The sequence below is a fragment of the Cetorhinus maximus genome, chromosome 4 (assembly GCF_964194155.1).
Source record: "Cetorhinus maximus chromosome 4, sCetMax3.hap1.1, whole genome shotgun sequence".
NCBI classification, from domain to species: domain Eukaryota; kingdom Metazoa; phylum Chordata; class Chondrichthyes; order Lamniformes; family Cetorhinidae; genus Cetorhinus; species Cetorhinus maximus.
Window position 1 is genome coordinate 93,333,377 of NC_135882.1, and position 25,665 is coordinate 93,359,041.

The 25,665-nt window shown below is 41.9% G+C and overlaps 2 protein-coding genes across 4 annotated transcripts in view; one reads left to right on the forward strand and one right to left on the reverse strand.

Annotated features, from left to right (window-relative positions):
• Window positions 1-622: 622 nt before the first annotated feature.
• On the reverse strand, window positions 623-9,232 carry mrpl15 (mitochondrial ribosomal protein L15). Its single transcript, XM_078540514.1, has 5 exons — window positions 8,750-9,232; window positions 7,474-7,631; window positions 5,851-6,016; window positions 1,803-1,926; window positions 623-1,063 (listed from the first exon to the last, which is right to left on the reverse strand). Exons 1-5 carry the CDS (start codon window positions 8,849-8,851, stop codon window positions 726-728), a joined length of 888 nt encoding a protein of 295 aa, XP_078396640.1. The 5' UTR covers window positions 8,852-9,232; the 3' UTR covers window positions 623-725.
• A 110-nt stretch (window positions 9,233-9,342) lies between these two features.
• The window catches only part of lypla1 (lysophospholipase 1), a 61,764-nt gene continuing 45,441 nt past the window's right edge, over window positions 9,343-25,665 (forward strand). For 2 of the 3 annotated variants that reach the window (XM_078540516.1, XM_078540515.1), the window contains exon 1: window positions 9,343-9,543. In XM_078540516.1, coding sequence (XP_078396642.1) covers window positions 9,475-9,543 — 69 coding nt within the window. In that variant the 5' untranslated portion in view covers window positions 9,343-9,474. The remainder of the gene's footprint in view (window positions 9,544-25,665) is intronic. The other variant, XM_078540518.1, reaches the window with a different exon arrangement.

Genomic DNA, 25,665 nt, shown 5'->3' on the forward strand with positions numbered 1-25,665 from the left:
ATGTATTGGTAGGTGCGTTTGTACGTGTTCAATACCTCACATGGTTGAACAACTGAGATATATCTGAGGTGTGAGTTGTGCCTGTGAAAATGCAATATTGTGGTGTCATGAAAAGCCGATTACTGCCATGAGTTACTTATGGGCGTATTGAACCTTTTAAGGAAGACGTGCATGTTTTAAAAGAAACACAAGCAAGGACACTGAGCAAAAGGTGGCTGATAATGTAAAGTGACCACTTTCTGGAAAAATCCCTATGTGGATTATACTGACAGATCTGTCCTGAGAGCATGGAATGTCACACCTGAAAAGGTATCCACGGCCTTCTTCAAGCACAGGCTTAAAAGGGAGGTAGGAAAGATGCAAAAGACTGAACTTTAATCTCCTGTGGTTGCAGAGACAAAAGACTGATTACTATGTCTCAGCGGTCATTTAAAATCCAGCCCCTGTTGATTCATATCTCAATGTGTAAAATGGTCGGAGATCAAAGAAAACAGACTCTGAGCGCAAGCTAACTTTCCACGAGCAACACCACCAGGTACTAGCTGCTAACTTTCAATGTGTAACACCAAGAACTATTTATCAAAGTCAACAGAAAAATTGAACTCAGAAACAAATAACTCAGAAATGGAAAACAAATAGCCTTTTAATACTTAATTCAATTTACACAGGCAAGTAATCAACATTGATATCATCGTCTAGTTACATCTAAATCATTATCATCAGTTTCAAGAGCTATAGTAACTACATAGCTCTTCCTCAGTTGGTTTTAAGATTTTCTTTTCAGACAGGTTCACCATCCAACCAGGAGCAAGACCGAAGAAAATTTGTCGAGGATCCTTACGCATTGCTAACATGCTATACGCCTCATCTTTGGTAATGTCCGGTAGAATGTAGCCATATTTCTTAGCAAGTCCCATCCGTGCTTCTTGAATTTTTGCTGGGTCTGCTAAATAGCCACGATTTTGAGCATCTGTATAGTAAGGAACCAGTTCCTCAGGTGGAAGCATACGTTTTGGAATGGGTTGCCCTCTTAGAAAAAAGGGCACCGGCTTACATAAAATATCTGTTTGAATGCAGAAACATTGCCAAATGGTTAACCATGCTTATGCAATAAGATGATTAAATTATTCTACGCTGTTGGTTTGTTGAATACCAGTTCAGATATTTAAATCCACAATAAGTTTATTGCTCAATTCCATTAATGTCTGGATATATCATGCTAGTTCCAAACACTTCATTCTAATAAAAGTACCATGCTCTATGTGAGGGCTAACTACCAAATTCTGTTCATCAGGAATGGCAAAACTACTGTCACTCACTTGTTTTGTTCATCTCAGTTTTTCTAAGTCTTTCAATTTAGTTCCAATTGGTGAGCAGTTTTGTGCTGTCGATCTATACCCACTATAAACTGCATTGAAGTTGGCCAGTAATTCTAAGCAGGACACTAGCAGTATTAGATTTTTGCTAATTATTTGTGCCAGCTGCATTCAGGGTAACCCAAGTTTGCACAGGGGACCTCAAACAGGCATTAGGCACCTTGTTTGCTTATGCAAGAGGTCTAACAATTATTCTAAGCATGCCTCCAGCCTGCCATATTGGCAGCTTAAACTTCTGTGTATATCCTGAAAATTAAAAACGAAGCTAGCGAATTTCTAGACCAAAAAACCTACACCTTAAAAAAATTACAGAATGAGGATTTGATTTGAGATCATTCTCAAGAGACACAGGAAAAGGCACTGCCTTGTTTTAAACAAATCTATGCACAAATAATTAAAACAGAACACTTGGGTAAGTACACTTACCCAAACTTCGTGGATCATAGAATCCAGTAGTTATAACTCCGCCATTCCTTTCAATCGCAGCAATAGTGAGCTCGGATGCCCACTGGACTTCAATGCTTACTTTTGCTGCAAAGCTGTCAACACCCTGAAAAATGAAGCAAAAACTGTAGTGGATTGCAGTAGTCTCAGTTATTTTCATTAATGCAATCAATTATTGGTTCATATCTGTGGTTATACTTAATAATGATCGATATGAAGATGTGTGCTAACAAATGCACAAAAATTTCTCAGTTTCTAATATCCTTGATAAACTACAAGAACCTAACAGGATTCTCTACACGTTCACAAACTGTGTGCCTTTGCTTCCATCTAATGGCAGCAAGAGAAACAACCATCCAAATAAACGGTAACCACTTAGCTTTGTATCAGTTTGCTCATTGCATTAGGTACACAGGTTAGTTGGGATAAAACAAAGCAGCTGATAAAGAACAGTCAACTGATTAAAAAACTAAAGAGAGAACTGCAGGAACTCCAAAACAATGTTCACTTTGAATACATAACCCATCTCTGACAGAAAAGTAATTCATCTGCTGCTGAAACTCTCATCCATGCTTTTGTCATCTCCAGACACAACTATTTTAATGTTCTAATAAAAGGTGTGGCTATGGGTACCCACATGGGCCCCAGCTCCTATCTGGCACAAGTCCCACTCACTCATCATTATTGTCTCTTTATGGGGTATGTGGAACATTCCTTGTTCCAGTCCGACTCCGGCCCCCTCCCACAACTCTTTCTCCGGTACATCGATGATTACTTCGGTGCTGCTTCATGCTCTCATCTGGACCTGGAAAAATTTATTAATTTTGCTTCCAATTTCCACCCCTCCATCATTTTCACATGGTCCATCTCTGACACTTCCCTTCCCTTCCTTGACCTCTCTGTCTCAATTTCTGGTGATAGACTGTCTACCAATATCCATTACAAGCCTACCGACTCCCACAGCTACCTCGACTGCAGCTCCTCACACCCCGCTTCCTGTAAGGACTCCATCCCATTCTCTCAATTCCTTCACCTCCGTCGCATCTGTTCAGATGATGCCACTTTCAAAAACAGTTCCTCTGACATGTCCTCCTTCTTCCTTAACCGAGATTTTCCACCCACGGTGGTTGACAGGGCCCTCAACCGTGTCCGGCCCATCTCCCGCGCATCCGCTCTCACACCTTCTTCTCCCTCCCAGAAACATGATAGGGTCCCCCTTGTCCTCACTGATCACCCCCTCAGCTTCCGCATTCAAAGGATCATCCTCCACCATTTCCGCCAACTCCAGCATGATGCCACCACCAAACACATCTTCCCTTCACCCCCCTGGCGGCATTCCGTAGGGATCGTTCCCTCCGGGACACCCTGGTCCACTCCTCCATCACCACCTACACCTCAACCCCCTCCCATGGCACCTTCCCATGCAACCGCAGAAGACGCAACACCTGCCCCTTTACTTCCCCTCTCCTCACCTTCCAAGGGCCCAAACACTCATTTCAAGTGAAGCAGCATTTCACTTGCACTTCCCTCAACTTAGTCTACCGCTATCGTTGCTCCCAATGCGGTTTCCTCTACATTGGAGACACCAAACGCAGACTGGGTGACCGCTTTGCAGAACACCTTCGGTCTGTCCGCAAGCATTACCCAGACCTCACTGTCGCTGGCCATTTCAACACTCCACCCTGCTCTCATGCTCACATGTCCGTCTTTGGCTTGCTGCATTGTTCCAGTGAAGCTCAACGCAAACTGGAGGAACAGCACCTCATCTTCCGACTAGGCACTTTACAGCCTTCCGGACTGAATATTGACTTCAACAATTTTAGATCATGAACTCTCTCCTCCATCCCCACCCCCTTTCCGATTTCCCCCCTCCTTTTTGTTTTTTCCAATAATTTATATAGATTTTTCTTTTCCCACCTATTTCCATTATTTTTAAATGTATTTCCATCCATTGTTTTATCTCTACCTTTTAGCCTTTTTTGATTCCTTCACCCCACCCCACCCCCACTAGGGCTATCTGTACCTTGCTCGTCCTGCTTTCTACCCTTAATTAGCACATTCCTTTAGATAATATCGCCACCTTCAACACCTCTTTGTCCTTTTGTCTGTGACATCTTTTGGTTATCCCCACCTATCACTGGCCCTCTATCCAGCTCTTCTTGTCCTACCCATCCCCCCTACCCCCCCTTTAAACCAGCTTATATTTCACCCCTTTTCTATTTTTCCTTAGTTCTGTTGAAGAGTCATGAGGGCTCGAAACGTTAACTGTGCTCCTCTCCACAGATGCTGCCAGACCTGCTGAGTTTTTCCAGGTATTTTTGTTTTGTTATTTTAATGTTCTCCTGGAAGAATGATCTTCCTCGCTCACTAAACTTCAGCTCATCTAAAACTGCTGCCCCTATCCTATCTGGCACAAGTCCCACTCACTCATCATTATTGTTCTTCCTGACCTGTACTAGCTACTGGTCCCCCAAAAACTCAAATTTAAAATACTAACATTCACATTAACATTCATGTATCACACCTCCAAATATCCGCCAAAACTTCCCCTAGCTCTACAACCCCAAATTTCTACATGCCTCTGCGGCATCCCTTCCTCCTGTTTCCCACCATTGTTGCCCTTGCCTTCAGCCATTTAGGTCCAATGTTCTGCAATTTCATCTCTAAACTCCCCCACCTTCCTCTCCTCTCAACCCATCTCTTTAACTAAGCACTTGACACATCGATATCTTTTTGGCTCAGCATCCATTTTGGCTGATTACACCTCAGAGAAATGTTCCATGGCACTTCAAAGTTAAAGGTGTTATGTAAACCTAAGTTGCTGTTGCAACATTCAGTTGTAAACATTACAAAATGAGCGAGGAAGTGGGGAAACAAGAAGGTAAAGTTCACTCAACTGACTCCTGAAGTGAAAGAGTTATCTTATGAAGAAAAGTTGGACAGGTTGGGCCTGTATCCATTGGAGTTTAGAAGAACGAGAGGTGATCTTATGAAACATGTAAGAGCTGGAGGGGACTTGACAGGGAGGATGCTGAGAGGATGTTTCCCCTTGAGAGAGAGGCTAGAACTAGGGGATACAGTTTTAAAATAAGAGGTCTCTCATTTAAGACAGAGATGAAGAGAAGTTATTTTCTCTCAGAGGGTTGTTAGTCTGTAGAATTAATTACCCCAGAGAGCAGTGGAGGCAGGGTCATTGAATAATTTTAAGGCCAAGATAGATTGATTCCCTTGTCAATCAAGAATCTAAGGGTATAGAGGGTAGGCAGGAAAGTAGAGTTGAGGTCACAATCAGATCAGCCATGATCTTATCAAATTGCAGGGCAGGCTCAAAGGCCGAATGGCTGATCCATTTGTTCGTATCTAAGGGAGGGAGAAACAGGGAGAGAAAGGGACTGGAAGAGTAAGTGGGGAGAATAGAAGGGAGGGCAGGGGAAGAACGGGCCAGTGGACAGGGGAAAGTAGGAGAGACTGTATAGGAGCAGAGGAAAGAAGGGGTGAGGCTGGAAGAGAGATCAGAGGAGAAAGATAATGGGAACAGAGTGTGAGAGAAGGGGACTATAAGTGCAGGAGGAGAAAGTGGAGAACCAGAACTCTGGTCTCATACTGCTGGGATCATTTGGAGCAGTGCTTGAACTTTGTATCTTTGTATTTAGGGGAAGAAATGCTTCCACTAAGCCAAAGGCTTAACTAGTAGTTAGATGACCTTGTACTTTAAATAATATGGAGCAATTTGTAGCTATTTGTAGGAGTCAGAATTTCTGTAACTCTTGAGACAAACAGTAAATATCTCAATGAAGTTCAGTCTTCTGAATTCCACTGTTAATATAGCAGTTATACTATAACTGTTAAGAATTCAAAAACAATCAGCAGATTTATCTCCTATTATCTGCACATAAAGACAGATAGATTTCCTGGAAATAACAAAGAGAGGACTGGAAAATTGGTGACCTTACATGCGAAATAGAGCTGTGACTTTGTGCCATTAACAGAATAATGTTTGGTTTGTATTAAGATAAAAGGTTTGTATTACCTCTTCTACTAGCTGGATTCCATAGTCTCGTTTGAGAGGCTGGACTGTAACTCCTCTTGCATTCACTAATTGGGTCAGATCAATAGGTTGACTGGGATCCACTCTGCCCAGATCTATCAAATACTGAAGTCGATTCAGACTTAGTGGTTGGTATTGCCGCCTATAGCTGAGGGAAGAAATTTAAAAGAATACTTGTTTTTCTTAACCATAAGAATATCACATTGATAAAATTCTGTGTAAGAGATGACTCTCCCGCCACAGACCATCTGTTCTTCAGTGCAGTACCTACTATACGTAGATACACTGACCCACCTATAGGCAGATGCATGGAAATTGACATTTCCACACACATATAGAAAGACTTGCATTAATATAGCGCCATTCACAATCTCAAAACATCCTTAAGTGTTATACAGCCAGTTAACTATTTTTGAAGTGTAGGCACTATTGTAATGCAGAAAATACAACAGATAATTTGCACACAAGGTCCAAAAACAGCAACGTGATAATGACCAGTTGTGCTCACATTCCTGGAGTGGGCCTTAAACCCACAATCTCATGACTTAGAAATTAGTCATGGCCAATATCCTATACGACTATACATGCACGCAGATACATGTGCCTACACCTATAAATCTGCATCAATGTGCTGGCACACAAAGGTACACATATACATATAGACATATGTGTATACCTGTGCATACTCACATATATGCATGTGTGTATACATGCATATATACAGACAACCACATGCAAACAAACAGATGTGTGACAAATGCATGTATGTACATATGCACATACACACACGCAATCACTCATGCACATATGCAGACATATATATAAGCATGCACACAGCCAGATACATATGTATGAACACAGGCAGCTATGTATACAGATATATATATATATATATATATATACATATATGCATAGATACATGCACATGCAGACATGCATGCATAATCACATTTACATCCAAATATACATGCACACATACGAGTAAGTGCATGCCTGCACCCAGGCACCACATATTCTTGTATACACATGACATACATACATACATGCGCACACACACACACATATAATATATATATAGATATATGTAATATATATATATGTATATTATATATATATATATATATAATACATATATAAAATATATATGGATAATGGATTGAACATAAGAACTTAGAAATAGGAGGCGGCCATTCGGTCCCTCAAGCCTGCTCCGCTAGTCAATAAAATCACATCTGATCTTTTGTGGCCTTAATTCCATTTTCCTGCCTGTTTCCCATAACTCTTGGCTCCCTTGTCAAGGAACAATCTGTCTAACTCAGCTCTGAATATATTCAATGACCCAGCCTTCACTGCTCACTGGGGGAGAGCATTCCAAACACTAACAACCATCTAATGGAACAAATTCCTCTTCATCTCCATCTTATATGGGAGGCAACTTATTTTTAAATTGTGCCCAAGGGGAAATATCCTCTCACATCTACACTGTCAAGCCCCCTCAGAATTTTCTCCATGAAAAACTATATGCTTTTCAAAATATGGGATACAGATGATAGTTTGTAATGAGGATGACTACTACATAGTCAATAGAGCTATTCATTCACCAACCTGTGCCCCTCATTGTATCCATATTTCGGAATAACAATATAAAATGGAGTTTGTCCACCTTCAAATCCTAATCGTGGCCGGTTTCCACGCTGCGTCTGGCCTTTATGACCTCGGCCACTTTTTTTCCCTCCATGGATTCCCCTGCCACGTCTTTTTTCCTGGAAATTAAGTATTTATTAGTTAACGATCTACAATAGATGTTTCTTCATCTTTGTCCGAGTTGAACCTAAAAACAGAATGACAAAGATGGCTGGTTGTGAAACACTAGCCTTTTTACATTCTTACTTAAAAAAATTCTAAACAGATAATAGTCATTTCAGAAGTCACAAAGATGTTGTGCTTTGGGCTTGCTTGAGTATGAAAATATTGCTAAGAAATACTCCCAATTTGGCCAAAGCATTCTTGTCACCACCTTGAATAACATTTTAAAGCTTTTTGTGAAAGATTCAAGGAGGTCTTAGCATTAGTTTAAGTAATCCTCTCCCACATCAAATTTTCAAGACCCCATCCTTTGCCCCATCATTGATGGCTACATTTTCAGCTGCCTAGACCTCAAGCTCTGGAAGTCCTTTTCGTCTTTGCTCCACACAATCTTCCTTTAAGATCCTCCTTAAAACCTAATTCTTTAGCCAAGCCTTTAGTCACATCTCTCAATATGTCCTCTTTTGGCTAAGCCTCTCTCTCCTTGTGTGTGAAACACCTTAGGATGTTTCTTTATGTTGAAGGAACTTCATTATTGCAGGCTGTTGCCTTCGAGACTGATGCAAATTCAGAGACTGTGGGTATCTATAAGCAAATTGTATAATTATCTGGAGAAAACATTCACAGGGCTACAGGGAAAGGGCGGGGGCTTAGCATGAGCTGAGTTGCTCTTGCAAAGAGCCAGCACCGACAGAATGGGCCGAATGGCCTCCTTCTATGCTGTAATGATTCTGTGAAGTTCCCCCATCTCCAGGCTGACCTCCAGTAGTGAGGGAGTACCACACTGTCCCAGGCATCGACTCTGAATGGGGCTTTAGAGCGCGGCCCATGTCCTCCTGCCCCCAGCATGTCTCAAAGAGCGGGGGAGCTCACTCCGTGCTTCAACTAACATTCACCCCAACCCAACCGAAAAATACAAGGGCTATATCTGGGATCTTGCTGTGCAGTGACAGCTGTTACTACTCAAGCTGCCGGTCGGGTTCTATCTCTCCGGAAGGCGGCAGGGGACGGATGGCCAGAATGTCCAGGCTTACCTCCCAGGTAAGTGAGGAGCCGGGGGTGCTGCTGAACTGACCTTTTTCTTGGCCCCGGGGTTCGGTCTCAGGTTGGCGAGTGAGACTCGCGGTAGCCGCCGTAGTAGCTCGAGCCCAGCCGAACCACCCCCGCGCGCCGCCATCTGCCCCAACCACCAGCAGCCACAACTTACGACTGCTGTAAAGGCCAAGCGAACGCTGCTTTACGACAAGCGCAGGAATGGTAAATCCCAGCCTCGGAATGACCGATTTGTCCTCTAATATCCAGTCACTGATTTGATTTTATGTGTGATTCCCAGCATTCTTTTTTGGGACCTTTCAAGGCTTCGAAATGTAAAGTGTGCGAGTAGCAAGTGACTGAAGATTGACCAACAGAGACAGTTTGGTTTATTGTATTTCCGCTTTACACTAATATTTATTCACATGCATTACAAAATAGATTGAGAAATGAGAGACAGGAGCTGGGTTATGAACTGACGACGACACGATTCTAACTACAACTCGCTCTCAAACTGCACCTGCGTAGTCCGCCACCAAGCGTTTCCTCTGATTGACATCCCGATCAGCCAATCACAACGCCCAGTCTGGGTTTCCGATTGTGGAGGCGTCAATGAGGAGTGAGGAGGGGGCGGGACATCCTGCGTCCGCGCGGGGAGGGTGGACGTAACGGCCCAGGAGCGGGCAGGAGGAGCGTGAATAGCGGCAGTGAGCCGTGTGTTGTAGAGGTGACTCGGGGTTTAGCTGGACACTTTCCTTTTTGTTGTGTATGTGCGGTAACAACATGTCAGCGCCGGTTCCTGCCATTATCCCTGCTGCAAAGAAAGCCACGGCCGCGGTGAGTCTCACCTGGAAGGCGTTGGGCAAAGGGCGGGTGCAGCTTCCAATACCTGGTTCACAGCGCAACCAGAATTATGCACTGACCCACCGAGAAAACGTGTCCCCGGTGTGCAGTGGAGAGGGGAAACGGTACTGATGTGTCTTGGTAGTTGCCATCTATGGTGAATAATTGTGCACTATTTAAGCGACTTCCTGATTTGCAATTGTCATAAAAACAAACACATCATATACAATTGGAGAAAACAGAAGCTATCAGAGCAGTTTAAAAAGTCACTGGAGAAGAGGATATTAGCTAATTGGGACAGAAATGCTAAGAGCTTTCTTAACTAAGTCAGAGGACCATTAAAGACTAAAAAAATTGACATGTTTCTGGGGACAGGTTCAAATGGACTCTTGGGATGGTAAAAGATTAAATGCATACTTCACAGCAGTCATCAATTTTGAAAGCTATGTTAAACTTTCAGCAGTGCATTGTTTTGCAAGAAAAAAATGCCCCTTTGTAATCCTGCTTCTATCTGCACAAATTGCTGTGCCTCCTAACTTATTGTCATCTGCAAACTTGAACATATAACTCACTAAGCTTTCATCCAAGAAATTGATATCTATGCTGAAAAGCTGAGCCCTTGTTTCCCAGGAAAACATGACTTGTCACATCCTTTCATTCATTCACTTTGTCTCAGTCTCCTACCTCCCAACCAATCTCCAACCCATGCTGTAAGAATGCTCCAATTTTGTGCACTTTTAATTTTGTTACCAAGCTCACATATGGAACCTTATTAAATATCTTCTAGAAGCCCATATAAATAACATTTAGAGACAACGTCACAGAGAGGCCATTTGGCCGGTGGTGTCTGTGCTGACTCCGAAGGAGCAATTCACCTAGTGCCTCTCCCTTGTATTTTACCTGTCATCCTGCACTTTCTTTCTTTTCAGGTAAATGTTAGTGATCTCCTCAAAAACAAAAGTTTGATTCGTCAAATATGACCTTCAAAAATCTACGCTGCTCAGTTCATACTTGTCCAAGTGATCAAACATTTTACCCATAATGACAGAGATGTTAGACTGATGGGTATGTCATTGCCGTGCCTGGTTTTCCACTTTTCCCCAATCTCCTCTCCATTCTCTTCCTCTGTCACACACAAAGTTCTCATTTATAAAGTTTGCCACTGCCCCATTTTGTCCTGTGTCTATTTTTGGTGAGCCCACAACCCCTTTCACTATTCTTTCCCTTATTATACTTATAAAATCTTTGACCCTTAGCTTTGATATTCCTTGCAAGTGTTTCCTTCATGTTTGTTTTTTGCACCTGTTGTTTGTGTCCCTTTGTTTCTGTTTACAGCTCTCCCAGTCTGCCGATTCCACTTTTGCTCATATTTATGTAAGCCTTTCCTTGTACCTTGAATTTAAAACTTGGCTTGTCTTTCCTCCCTCTTAGACATATTAAATTCAATCCTATTATGTTCCCTCATAGACATTGTCTATCTGGATTTCCAGAAAGCATAATTTTCACAGTTTGCTGCACAAGATAATATTTATGGAATTTGCAGTAAATTGTCACTGTCGACAAATCATTGGCTGCATGCCCTCTGGCAGAAAGTTTTTTTTATCAAAGAATGTGGGTTTGCTTGAAGACCAGCGCCATCATGCAGTGATCAGTGTTGGATCCTTAGTTTAATGTTTCTAGAAACTAGAAAGTGGTGGGGGGGGGGAGGGAAGGGTAAAACTCCAAGAAATATGACTAATGGGAAACAAAGCTGCAGGTTAGCGTGTGGGGGGTGGATTCAACTTCATGGAAAATTATGAAAAAACTGAAAGGAAAGGAGAGCCCGGGAGAGGCTATTAAAGTCTCCAGAACACAAAATAGGACAGAGTGTTTGGAAAGGGCTAGGAATCTAACTTCAAGCACATCAGATAAAGGGACAACAATGACAAAGGGGACGGGAAATACAGGACTGAAGGTGTTGTATCTGAATGCACGCAGTATACGAAATAAGGTAAATGAGTTTGTGGTGCAGATTGAAATTGGCAGGTGTGATGTGGTGGGCATCACGGAGACATGGCTGCAAGGGGATCAGGACTGGGAGCTAAATATCCAAGAGTATACATCCTATCGAAAAGATAGGCAGGTTGGCAGAGAGGGTGGGGTTGCTTTGTTAGTAAGAAATGAAATTAAATCGATAGCAAGAAATGACGTAGGGTCAGATGATGTAGAATCTGTGTGGGTAGAGTTGAGGAACTGCAAAAGTAAAAAAAACCATAATGGGAGTTATGTACAGGCCTCTGAACAGTAGTCAGGATGTGGGGCACAAGATACACCAGGAGATAGAAAAGGCGTGTAAGAAAGGCAAGGTTACAGTGATCATGGGGGATTTCAATATGCAGGTAGACTGGGAAAATCAGGTTGGTAGCGGATCCCAAGAAAAGGAATTTGTGGAATGTCTACGAGATGGCTTTTTAGAGCAGCTTGTGGTGCAGCCCACAAGGGAACAGGCAATTCTAGATTTAGTGATAAAAACAAAAAACTGCGGATGCTGGAAATCCAAAACAGAAACAGAAATACCTGGAAAAACTCAGCAGGTCTGGCAGCATTGGCGGAGAAGAGTACAGTTGACGTTTCGAGTCTTCATGACCCTTCACCGCCGATGCTGCCAGACCTGCTGAGTTTTTCCAGGTGTTTCTGTTTTTGTTATAGATTTAGTGATGTGTAATGAGGCAGATTTGATAAGGGAGCTTAAGGTGAAGGAACCCTTAGGAGGAAGTGACCATAATATGATAGAATTTACCCTGCAATTTGAGAGGAAAAAGCTGGAATCAGATGTAACGGTATTACAGTTGAATAAAGGCAACTACAGAGGCATGAGGGAGGAGCTGGCCAGAATTGACTGGGAGATGAGCCTAGCAGGAAAGACAGTGGAACAGCAATGGCAGGAATTTCTGGGAGTAATTTGGGAGACACAGCAAAAATTCATCCCTAGGAAGAAGAAGCATACTAAAGGGAGGACGAGGCAACCATGGCTGACAAAGGAAGTCAGGGACAGCATAAAAGCTAAAGAGAAAGCATACAATGCGGCAAAGAGCAGTGGGAAGCCAGGGGATTGGAAAGCCGACAAAGACCAACAGAGGACAACTAAAAAAGAAATGAGGGAGAAGATTAAATATGAGGGTAAACTAGCCAGTAATATAAAAGAAGATTGCAAGAGTTTTTTTTAGATATATAAAGGGTAAGAGAGAGGCAAAAGTGGACATTGGGCCGCTGGAAAATGACGCTGGAGAAGTAGTAGTGGGGAACAAAGAAATGGCAGAGGAACTGAATAGGTACTTTGCGTCAGTCTTAACGGTGGAAGACACGAGTAACATCTCCAAAGTTCAAGAGAGTCAGGGGGCAGAGGTGAGTATGGTGGCCATTACCAAGGAGAAGGTGCTAGGAAAACTGAAAGGTCTGAAGGTGGATAAATCACCTGGACCAGATGGATTACACCCCAGAGTTCTGAAGGGGATAGCTGAAGAGATAGTGGAGGCATTAGTGGTGATCTTTCAGGAATCACTGGAGTCAGAGAGGGTCCCAGAGGACTGGAAAATCGCTAATGTAACCCCCCTGTTTAAGAAGGGAGTGAGACAAAAGACGGGAAATTACAGGCCGATTAGCCTGACCTCGGTCGTTGATAAGATTTTAGAGTCCATTATTAAGAATGAGATTTCAGAATACTTGGAAGGGCATGGTAAAATAGGGCAACATCAGCATGGTTTCATCAAGGGGAGATCATGCCTGACAAATCTGTTAGAATTCTTTGAGGAGGTAACAAGTAGGTTAGACAAAGGAGAGCCAATGGATGTTATCTACTTGGGCTTCCAGAAGGCTTTTGACAAAGTGCTGCACAGGAGGCTGCTCAGTAAGATAAGAGCCCATGGTGTTAGAGGCAAGGTACTAGCATGGATAGAAGATTGGCTGTCTGGCAGGAGGCAGAGAGTGGGGATAAGGGGGTCCTTCTCAGGATGGCGGCCGGTGACTAGTGGAGTTCCGCAGGGGTCAGTGTTGGGACCACAACTTTTCACTTTATACATTAATGATCTAGATGAAGGAACTGAGGGCATCCTGGCTAAGTTTGCAGATGATACAAAAATAGGTGGAGGGACAGGTAGTATTGAGGAGGCGGGGAGGCTGCAGAAGGATTTGGACAGGTTAGGAGAATGGGCAAAGAAGTGGCAGATGGCATACAACGTGGGCAAGTGTGAGGTCATGCACTTTGGTAGGAAAAATAGAGGCATAGACTATTTTCTAAATGGGGAGAGAATTCAGAAATCTGGAGTGCAAAGGGACTTGGGAGTCCTAGTCCAGGATTCTCTTAAGTTTAACTTGCAGGTTGAGTCGGTAGTTAGGAAGGCAAATGCAATGTTGGCATTTATTTCGAGAGGACTAGAATATAAAAGCAGGGATGTGCTGCTGAGACTTTACAAGGTTCTGGTCAGACCACATTTAGAATATTGTGAGCAGTTTTCGCCCCGTATCTCAGGAAGGATGTGCTGGCCCTGGAGAGGGTCCAGAGGAGGTTCACAAGAACGATCCCAGGAATGAAAGACTTAATATATGAAGAACGTTTGAGGACTCTGGGTCTATACTGGTCTTATAATGACCGTGATGAAGATATTGAGGGGAGTGACATGAAGATTTGTATTGGTTAGAGGTCTGTGGAGGAGCCTAAACAACTGAGAGCAGATCACAGTGTGTTGGGGAAATGGGACCATGTTTGGCAAATGATATTTAGCTTGGAGAAGTGCAGTGTTACGCACGTGGCAAGGTCAACTCTAAGCATATGTTCACTTCAAGGAACAGAACTGATGCATGTGGTGAAATAAAAAGATCATGATTCATAAATCTAAAAGTTCATGACAATACTGTGAAGCTATAGCTAAAGGAAATAAAGACTTGCCTTTATATAGCATTTTCATGACCACCTGATGTTTCAAAGCATTTTACAGCCAGTGAAGCACTTTTGAAGTGTTGTCACAGTTGCAACGTAGGAAACGCAGCAGCCAATTTGCACACAGCAGACTCCCACAAACAGCAATGTGATAATGACCAGATAATGTATTTTTGTGATGTTGATTGAAGGATAATATTGACCAAAACACCAGAGATAACTCCCCGCTTCTTCAAAATAGTGCCATGGGATCTTTCGCATTCACTTGAGCAGGCAGATGGCGTCTCGGTTTAACGCCTCACCTGAAAGATGGCACCTCTAACAGAGCGGTACTCCCTCAGTACTGCACTGGAGTGTCAGTCTTAATTCTGGGCTGTATCCATAGGACTATCCATACAAAATGAAACATCATTTTGTGCTTGTTCTTGACCTAGAGTTCGGCCCCATTTAGATTATGGTGTTTAGGCCTGGTCCACTCAAATGAGTGATGGGCTTTGAAAATGGTTTAGGGGAGGACCATAAGAATGATTTGTAGTTTAAAATACTTTAGCTACCAAGATAGACTCAAAATACTGGTGTATATCTTTTAGAGAGGTGTAGACTCAAACAATTTGAGACCAGTAACAATAATTAGTGAACAGTGACAAATTATTTCAACTATTAGGTTGAATAATGGAGTTATATATATTAATTATGCAAAGGAAGAAATAGGTTAGATGTTAGACAGGTTATTTTATAGAGTAGTAGGTCAATGAGACAAGTTGCTGTCTTACCTGCGATGAATGGATCTTTGAGGGGTAGGATTGTGTTGTTCCTGGCTGGGGTAAGATCACATTATAGAGGTAGGAACCAATGAATATCAGTGATGTTCAGTATAGTCTCTTGGAGCAGTTTTGTTGCCTGGGGGATCCAAGAGGAATTTTCAATGTGCTTTTTTCCTAATTGACTGTGGGTTTTTGATTTGGTTTTTCATCTCTCCTAGGAGACTGTGTGTCACCTAGGTGACATGACTTTTCCTGTTTGTTTTTGTGTTGCACTCTTCCCAACTCCTCAAAAAATAAATGTCACACAAAAACGCCAGCAATCAATAGAGACAATTGTGGCTTCCCCCTTGGTACACTCAATTTATCCTAAGTTTCATTTGCTTTTTATGTATCTTTACTTTTCAAATGTTTACATATTTTCAGTTATTGGACTTGTTTCTCATTTAGTTTCTGTTTCAGTTTTTATTTTCGCTCTTAGTTTGGAAAATGTTAGCTAATTATAGTTTAACATTGCTTAACTTTAACTTATTTCAGTGGTTGAACTGAAAACATTTGGTGATAAAATGTGGCATTTGACAGGTTAGGTGGAGCACTTTTATTTTGTTGGCTGATGTTAAAAACTCTGCATGGTTGGCAAACCTACAATTTTCTCCTGGATTCACCTTGTTCACCTATCCCCTTTGCCCCCAACCCCGATTTGCACATATTCTGCCCAGAAAGAATAGGATATCTGCCTGCATAAGTTCATGTTTCCCCCCATGAGAGAACAATCCAGATGTGCACTCATCGTAACTACAGATATGGTGAGGTGGTCTAATGCCTTAATGTTCATCTGCTTCCTTTTTTATTTCATCTTACTACCAAGCCGATTTTTCATGCTTCCCTTTCTGCTTACTTCCTTGCAACTCTCTTAGTCTCCTATTTCCTTAATTTATTTCATTCTAATTTCTTCACGTCCTATTAATAGTAGTGTCATTTAATCACCTACTGTTCTGTACCAAAATGCTTAACAGATTCTGTTTCTTTCCAGTGAGTCTTTTTATTCTTCCCTACCCCCTTGCTTCTGTGTTCCTTTTTAACTGCTGCTCATCTGTGATATCTCCTAGTCCTGAGGAAGGGGCAAAGGGTTGAAATATCAACTACCATCTTTTTGAAAGAGAAAGTGATCCACAAGGATAACACTGGATTACCTTGGTATCAATAACACCAATGCCCCCTTTTTAAGGGCACAACCATCAAAAGAACTTGAAGATAAGTGAAACTTTCAACAAAAAATAAAGTTGTAACACTAATATTATTATTACTCGTTAATAAGACATTCCTTTTCTTGTGATGCCCACTGGTTTACAAAGGCCATGGATGTACCAGTATATGGCTCCATTTCTAGAGGCCATCCAGGTGCAGACAAAACTGTGGAAGAGAGGCGGACAGCTAGAGTCATGCACCAAAGCCCCTCCAACCGCGAGCTGTGTTCATCCTGGTTTGATCTGAGAATTTCCAGCCTTTTATTTTAGGGTAGAGGTCAGCCATATCCTGCCTTCCTTGATTTCAAGGGCCACCTTCTAAAACCCATTCCTAGCCATTATATTCCTCAAAAGGTTTGATTCATAATCTTGGCTTGAAAGATGATAGAAATATGCATTCGTTGCGCTTAAGGCTGCAGGTGATGAACATGGCTGGCAATGGATGTTTGACAGGATGCTATGTTTGCCAACATCTGCAACTTGCCTCAGAGTATGCTTGATTGCAGACTGTTAGCATTTCTGTTGGCGGGTTTTCTTAAGCCAAAAGAGTTGATGTTGTAAGTGAACTTTCTTGTCACCTGGAATAATGTAACACCTTGAGTGGTAAGCCAAAGATCAAGTTTTTCCTTTCCTGAGAGATTCTTGGCCTTGCACAGAAAATATGTGCATCAATGGCCATCTCCTGAGGAAACATGAATACCAAATAATTAAAAAATTTATGAACCCAAATATCAATGGGACCGATGGCGTGGCTCATCACTCACTGATCAGAAACAACTTGCAGTGGAAATCTGAGTGTGCTTGGATAGCCTTGTGTAGGTGAAGGTGATTTTTAGCATTACAAGCTGGTCCTACACCAGAAGCTTCAGCACAAAATCTAGGCTGACATTCAATATAGTACTTGAGGAGCTGTACACTATTGGGTGTTTTTTTTTGTCAGTTGGGATGCTAAACTGAGTCCCCATATACCCTCTCAGATTGCTGTAAAAGATTTCATGTCTCTATTTTGTAGAAGAACAGAGAAGTTCTCCCTGGTGCCTTCAAGCTGCAGCACCAAAACAAGAGTACATGGTCACTATCTCTTTGCTGTTTGTGGGACCTTGTGCCCAATTTGGCTGCTGTATTCCCTACATTACAACAGTGGTTGCGCTTCAAAGTACTTCATTGGCTGTAAAGCGCTAGATGTACCAAGTTTATGAACAGTATAGTGCAAAATTTTTCATTACTAGTCTTGACTTTGGGGTCTATTTACTCACCTGAGAAGCTGCTGGATGATGATAACTGGAGAACCTTCAAGACAGTGGGTGACCTTACAAAATAGCTTTGACTGCCTATTGCTTTTTTTATAAAACATCAACTAGGAACAAGCTTGCCTTAACGCTCTTTCAAAAGAAATAGGTTCTTTGAGTCTACTGACTATTCTTGGAGGGATTTTATATAAAGCAACAGTCGTTTATTATGAGCAAAATTCAGCCTGTTCCTTGCTGTTCTTAATATCGCCAAAGTATTATATATGTATTTTGACAAATCAGGGAACTATCTTAAAAGTCATTGCAGTTTTTCATCAGGATTCTCCTTATGGACAGAGACCATAATTGTACTTGGGAACACTCACTGTCTGTGTGCATTCCATAGAATGTACTACAGTTGCTTGCCAACATTTACTTCCAAAACACTTCCCTCCTCTGAGCACTTGCCATTGAGAAGGGCAAGAGGAGCAATGTTGTGGAAATAAAATCATCCCCGAATTCTGCTCCAAGTTGCACACTATCCTGTAGTGCCTTTCCTTCAGCACTAGTTCAGTATTCCAATTAGCCTACTGAACACCACTACCTTCTCAGAGTAATTGGGGATAGGCAACAAATGCAACCTTTCCAGCAGCACCCACACTCTTAAGAATTTGTTTTAAGTAAGAAAGGAGGAAGATAGTTATCCCTGAGGCTGTAACACAATAGTATTTGTTTCAGGAGTGTTCTTCCTGAATGAATTAAAATTTAATCAGCTGTCCTTTCAATAAATAGTCACCTGTTGCTATAGGGCTGGGTAGGGGGTTGGAGGGAGAAAGGGGATGACATTGGACTAGTATTTGCTGAAAAAATAATGCCCGTGAATGACACATGCCATTATTAATATTCAAGTCAGCCAGCAACTTCTGGTGAGAAGCCCCATGAGTTACATTTTACCCTTTACCTCCCCATGAATTTCATGAAATTACTGCATTTGCACATTAATTACCCATTAAACCTGCCACAAAACTAACTTTAGCAACTAGTAACAATTTTAATTATCCTTTTAATTCCAGTGTCAGCTGTGGCTCAGTTAGTAGCACACAGTTCTGAATCACAAGGCTCTGGGTTCAAGTCCCACTCCAGCTTGAACACAAAAATCAAGGCTGACACTCCAGTGCAGTACTGAGGGAGCATTGTACGTTAAACCAGGGCTCAGTCTGCCTGTTTAGGTGGATGTGAATGAGCCCCTGGCACTATTTCAAAGAAGAGCAGGGAAGTTATCCTTAAATAAAGGCAAAATACTGCAGATGCTGGAAATTTGAAACGAAAACAAAAAATGCTGGAAAAACTCAGCAGGTCTGACAACGTCTGTGGAGATGTGGAGAGATAACGTTTCGAGTCCGTATGACTCTTCAGATCTGAAACGTTAGCGCTGTCTTTCCACAGATGTTGTCAGACCTGCTGAGTTTTTCCAGCATTTTTTTGTTTTCGAGGGAAGTTATCCTTCTTGTCCTAGCCAATATTTATCCCTCAATCAACATCACAAAAACAGATTATCTGGTCATTGTCACATTGCTGTTTCTGGGAGTTTGCTGAGCACACATTAGCTGCTGTGTTTCCTACATTACCACAGTGACTACACTTAAAAAAAGTAACTTCATTGGCTGTAAGGCGCTTCGAGACACCCGTTTGTCGTCGAAAGCCCTATTTAAATGCATTTTTTTTCTTTTTAATGATGTGATAATTGTTGATGACTGCAAATCAACTCCTTTAGCCCAGAAAGTGAACAATTTAGCTGTTCAATCCCAGTCCTGCATGTTATAAATAGTTGGAGCTTTTTAAAAATTCAACTTTTTTTTCCTCACTCTTCCTTTGCATGTCTCTTTCCATCAATCCAATCTTTCTTTCCCCTTCTATGTATCTGCTGTAAATTCATTCATTTAAATTAACACTGTTATTCAAGCTCTCCTTTGTTTATTTCTCAATCCTGCAATCTCATTGATTGAGAAGACACACTGATTCCTCTGGGGAAAAGTCACTGGGTCTAGATAAAGTGCAACCGAGGTTACTGATGGAAGTAAGAGTGGAATTTGTAGCAGCATTGGCTACAATCTTCTAATCCTGTTTAGATATGCAATAGTGCCAGAGGACTGGAGGATAGCAAGTGTTACAGCCTGCTCAAAAAATGGGTGAGGTATAAACCTGGCAACAACAAGTCATCACTTGCTGCCAGTGGTGAGAGACAATAACACAGGACAAAAGTAATTGGCACCTGGTAAATGTGGGCTAATTAATGAAAGCCAGTACAGATTTGTTAAAGATAAATCATGTTGAGTCCTATGATGAAGTAACAGAGAGGATTGATGAGGTATTGAAACCACAGTGTGCAGATCGTCAATGGAGTGAATGGTTCAAATGGTGAATTTGGTGCCAGCCAAGCAGGCTGCTTTATCTTGGATGGTGTGATGTCAAGCTTCCCTTAAGTGTTGTTGCAGCTGCGTTCATCGAAGCATGTGGGGAGTGTTCTGTTAAACTCCTGACTTGAGCCTCGACGATGGGGGAAGGCCTTTGGGGAGGCAGGAGATGAGTAATAAGTCATTCCCCAAAGAATAATACCCAGCCCCTGACCTCTTGTAGCCACATTACTTATATGGCTGGTTCAGTTAAGTTTCTGATCAGTGGTGCCTCCCATCATGTATGTTGATGGTGGGGATTTGGCAATGGCGAATGCCATTAAATGTCAAGGGGAATTAGCAACCATCTCTTGTTGGAGATGATTATTGCTTGGCAGTTGTGTGGCATGAATGTTACTTGCCACTTATCAGCCGAAGCCTGAATGTTGCCCAGGTCTTGCTTCATGTGGGCATTCATTATATAAGGAGTTGCAAATAGACTTGAACACTGCTATCATCAGTGAACATCCATTTCTGACCTTATGATGGAGGAAAGGAAATTGATGAAACACCTGAGGTTTCTTGGGCCCAGGACACTACCCTAAGGAACTCCTGTAAAGATGTACTGGGGCCAAGGTAATTGGCTTCAAAAAAACAGAGCCCTCTTCCATTTTGCTAACTATGACTCCAGCCAATGGAGGGTTTTCCTTCAATTCACATTGACTTCAGTTTTACTATGGCCCCTTGATGCCACATTTAGTCAAATGCTGCTTTGATGTCAAAGGCATTCACTCTCACCTCACCTCTGGAATTCAGCTCTTTACATCCCTGGTCTAAACATGACAAGTGAGGTCTAGAGCTGAGTGGCCCTGTTACAATTCAAACTGAACATCAATGATTAAGTGATTTCCATCACTGCTGATGTTTTGAGAGTGATTAATCATTAATGTTAGTGACTGGATTGGATTTAGTCTGCTTTTTGTGGACAGGATGTACCTAGGCAATTTTCAATTGAAGTTGATAATTATATGGACTTTCAAAAGGTGTTTGAGTAAAGTACTGCATAATAAACTTGCTAACAACGTTGAAACCCATGGGATTGAAGAAGTGGTGTCTGGTGGATTCAAAGTTGGCTAAAAGAAAGAAAACTAAGAGCAGCAGGGAACAGTTATTTTCCAATTGGAGGGAAGAGTACAGTGGGGTTCCCAAGGAGTCAGTTTTAGACTAAGGTAAGTTCCTAGTGAAGAAGAAGGATTGTAGGAAGGGGATATGCCAACCATGATTAACCAAGGAAGTTACAGATAGTATCAAAGTGAAAGAAAAATCATATGATGTGGCAAAAATTAGTGGTAAGCCAGAGGATTGGGAAAGTTTTAAAAACCAACAGAAGATAACCAAAAAAACAAAGAGGGAGAAAATAAACTGAGGGTAAGCTAGAAAGTAATATAAAAATGGACAATAGGAGTTTCTTTAAATATATAAAAAGGAAGAGAGAGACCAATATGAACATAAGCCCCTTAGAGAATGAGGCTGGGAAAATAATAATAGGGAACCAGGAAATGGCAGAGGATAAATACTTTGCATCAGTCTTCATGGTAGAAGACACTAATAGCATACCAAAAATACTAAATAATCAAGGGACAAAAGGGGGGGAGGAAATAAATACAATAACTATCACTGGAGAAGAAGTATCAGGGAAACTATTTGGGCTAAAGACCGATAAGTCACCTGGACCTGATGGGTTGCATCCGAGGATATTAAAGGAAATAGCTGCAGAGAAAGTGGATGCACTGGTAGTAATCTTCCAGGAATCCTTAAATTCTGTAAAAGCCCCAGAGGATTGGAAAACCGCCAACATAACACCCTTATTCTAAAAGGGAGGGACAAAAAACAGATAACTATAGGCCAGTTAGCTTAACATCCATCATTGGGAAAATGTTAGAGTCTATTATAAAGGATGTCATAGCAGAGGATTTACAAATGCATAATATAACCATGCAGAGTCAGCATGACTTCATGAAGGGGAAATCATGCCTGACAAATTTATGAGAATTCTTTGAGGAGGTAACAAGCAGGATAGATAAAGGGGAACGAGTAAATGTAATATATTTGAATTTCCAATAGGCGTTCGATGAGGTACCGCATATAAGGCTACTTAATAAGATAAGAGCCCAAGGTGTTGGGGGTAATATATTAGCATGGATAGAGTATTGGCTAACTATAGAAGACAGAGAGTTGGGATAAGGGGGGCATTTTCAGGATGGCAACCTGTAACTAGTGGAGTGGCACAGGGATCAGTGTTGGGGCCACAATTATTTACAATATATGTATTAATGACTTGAATGAGGGAAATGTACTATCGTCAAGTTTGCGGATGACACAAAAATAGATGGGAAGGCAAGTGGTGAGGACACAAAGTCTACAGAGGGACAAAGACACGTTAAGTGAGTGGGCAAAAACGTGGCAGATGGAATATAATGTAGGAAAATGTGAGGTTATGCACTTTGGCAGGAAGAATAGAGGAGCTGAATATTACTTAAATGGAGAAAGACTGAAGAAAGCTGCAGCACAAGAGGGATTTGGAAGTCCTCGTGCATGAATATCAAGTTCAACAGGTAATAGGAAAGGTAAATGGAATGTTGGCCTTTACTTTAAAGGGAATGGAGTATAAAAATGGGGAAGTCTTGCTATACAAGGCACTAGTTAACCACACCTAGAATACTGTGAACAGTTTTGGTCCCCTTATCTAAGGAAAGATGTACTGGCATTGGAGGCTGTCCCAAGAAGGTCCACTAGGTTGATCCCGGGTGTGGAAGGATTTTCTTATGAGGAGAGGTTGAGTAGGTTGGGCCTATACTCATTGGAGTTTAGAAGAATGAGAGACAACCTTGTTGAATCATATCAGATCCTTAGGGGGCTTTGACAGGGTAGATGCTAAGAGGTTGTTTCCCCTTCTGGGAGAGTCGAGGACCAGAGGGCAGGATCTCAGAATGAGGGGTCGCCCATTTAAGACAGAGATGAGGAATTTCTTCTCTGAGGGTTGTTAATCTGTGGAATTCTTCACCAGAGAGGGCTGTAGAGGCTGGGTTGTTAAGTATATTCAAGGCTGAGATGGACAGATTTTAATCAGTAAGGGAATCAAGGGTTATGGGGGGAAAAGGCAGGAAAGTGGAGTTGAGGATTATCAGATCAGCCATGATCTGATTGAATGGCGGAGCAGACTCTGGCCAAATGGCTACTTCTGATCCTACGTCTTATGGTCTTAGTCCTTTCGAAATATGTTAATGATCTCTGCTTTACAGGACATAATTTCAAAATTTGCAGACAAAAGGAAACTCAGAAATATATTAAACAGTGAAGAGAGCAGTGCTAGACTTAAACATGCAGGCACATAGAACCATAGAACACTACAGCACAGAAAACAGGCCATTCGGCCCTTCTAGTCTGTGCCGAAATATTATTCCGCTAGTCCCATTGACCTGCACCTAGTCCATAACCCTCCATACCTCTCCCATCCATGTATCTATCTAATTTATTCTTAAAACTTAAGAGTGAGCCCGCATTTACCACGTCAGATGGTAGCTCGTTCCACACTCTCACCACTCTCTGAGTGAAGAAGTTCCCCTAATGTTCCCCCTAAACCTTTCCCCTTTCACCCTAAAGCCATGTCCTCTCGTGTTTATTTCTCCTAATCTAAGTGGAAAGAGCCTACTCGCATTTACTCTGTCTATACCCCATAATTTTGTAAACTTCTATCATATCTCCCCTCATTCTTCTACACTCCAAGGAATAAAGTCCTAACCTGTTTAATCTTTCCCTGTAACTCAACTCCTTAAGACCCGGCAACATCCTAGTAAATCTTCTCTGCACTCTCTCAATCTTACTAATATCCTTCCTGTAGTTAGGCGACCAGAACTGCACACAATACTCCAAAGTTGGCCTCACCAATGTCTTATACAACCTCACCATAACATCCCAACTCCTATACTCAATACTTTGATTTATGAAGGCCAGTATGCCAAAAGCTTTCTTTACAACCTTGTCTACCTGTGACGCCACTTTCAGGGAATTATGTATCTGAACTCCCAGATCCCTTTGTTCCTCCGCACTCCTCAGTGCCCTACCATTTACTATGTATGTCCTACCTTGGTTTGACCTTCCAAAATGTAACACCTCACACTTTTCCGCATTAAATTCCATCTGCCATTTTCTGGCCCATTTTTCCAGTTGGTCCAGATCTCTCTGCAAGCTTTGAAAGCCTTCCTCGCTGTCCACAACGCCTCCAATCTTAGCGTCATCAGCAAACTTGCTGATCCAATTCACCACATTATCATCCAAATCATTGATATGGACAACAAACAACAATGGTCCCAGTACAGATCCCTGAGGCACACCTCTAGTCACAGACCTCCAGTCTGAGAAGCAATCATCCACTACCACTCTCTGTCTTCTCCCACACAGCCAATTTCGAATCCAGTTTACAACCTCTCCATGGATATCAAGTGTCTGAACCTTCTGAACTAACCTCCCATGTGGGACCTTGTCAAAGGTCTTACTAAAGTCCATGTAGACAACATCCACAGCCACATAGATTAAATTTAACAGAGAAGTGTGAATTGATTCACTTTGGTGGGAAGACTGAAAAGAGGTGTAAACTGAATGGTGTAATTTTAACGAGGGTGCAGGAACACAGAGGTCTAAGGGTGTAAATACACAAATGTTGAAGGTGGAAAGACAAGTTGAGAATGCTGTTTTAAAAAAAACATATGGGATCCTTGGCTTTGTAAATAGAGGCTTAGAATTTTTAAAAAACTATAAAGTTATGCTAAATCTTTAATAAAGCACTGGTTAGGTCCCATTTGGAGTAGTGTGCCTAATTCTGGGCACCACACTTGGGAAGGGTGCCAAAGTCTTAGAGAGGGTGCGGATCAGAGAATATTTACAAACATGGTAACAGGGATATGGGATTTTAGCTTTATGGAGTGATGAGAGAAACTGGGCTTGTCCTCCCTAGAGCAGAGAAGGTTACGAGAAAATTTGATAGAAGTTTCAAAACCATGAACGATTTTGAAAGAGCAAATAAGGAGAAACTGTTTCCAGTTTCAGAAGGGTCAGTAACCAGAGACCATAGATTTAAAGTAATTGACAGAAGAACCAGATGTTGAGAGTTATTATCTGGAATGCCTTGCCGAAGAGTGGTGGAGGCAGATTTAACAGTGACTTCCTAAAGGTAATGAATAAATACTTGAAGAGGAAGAATTTGCAGGGATGTGGGTCTACACAGGCATGATGAGCCAAATGGCCTCTTCTGCTATACCATTTTATAATTTTATCACGTCATTTAACAAGGTCCCTCTTGCCCTCCTCATGCCATGATCAGCTTGCACTGCCAGCTATTTACAGGGCAAAAAATGTTTGAACTGAAAAGTGCAGAAAAAGTCGAACTGAGATAACCACACCCCCCACCTCCCCTGCCCCAGCAAATTCTGAACCATTATCTTTATTGCAATATAGCTTTTGTCCAGAGCCGTGACTCCCAATGTAGTCAATATCACAGCAGCCTCAGCCCTG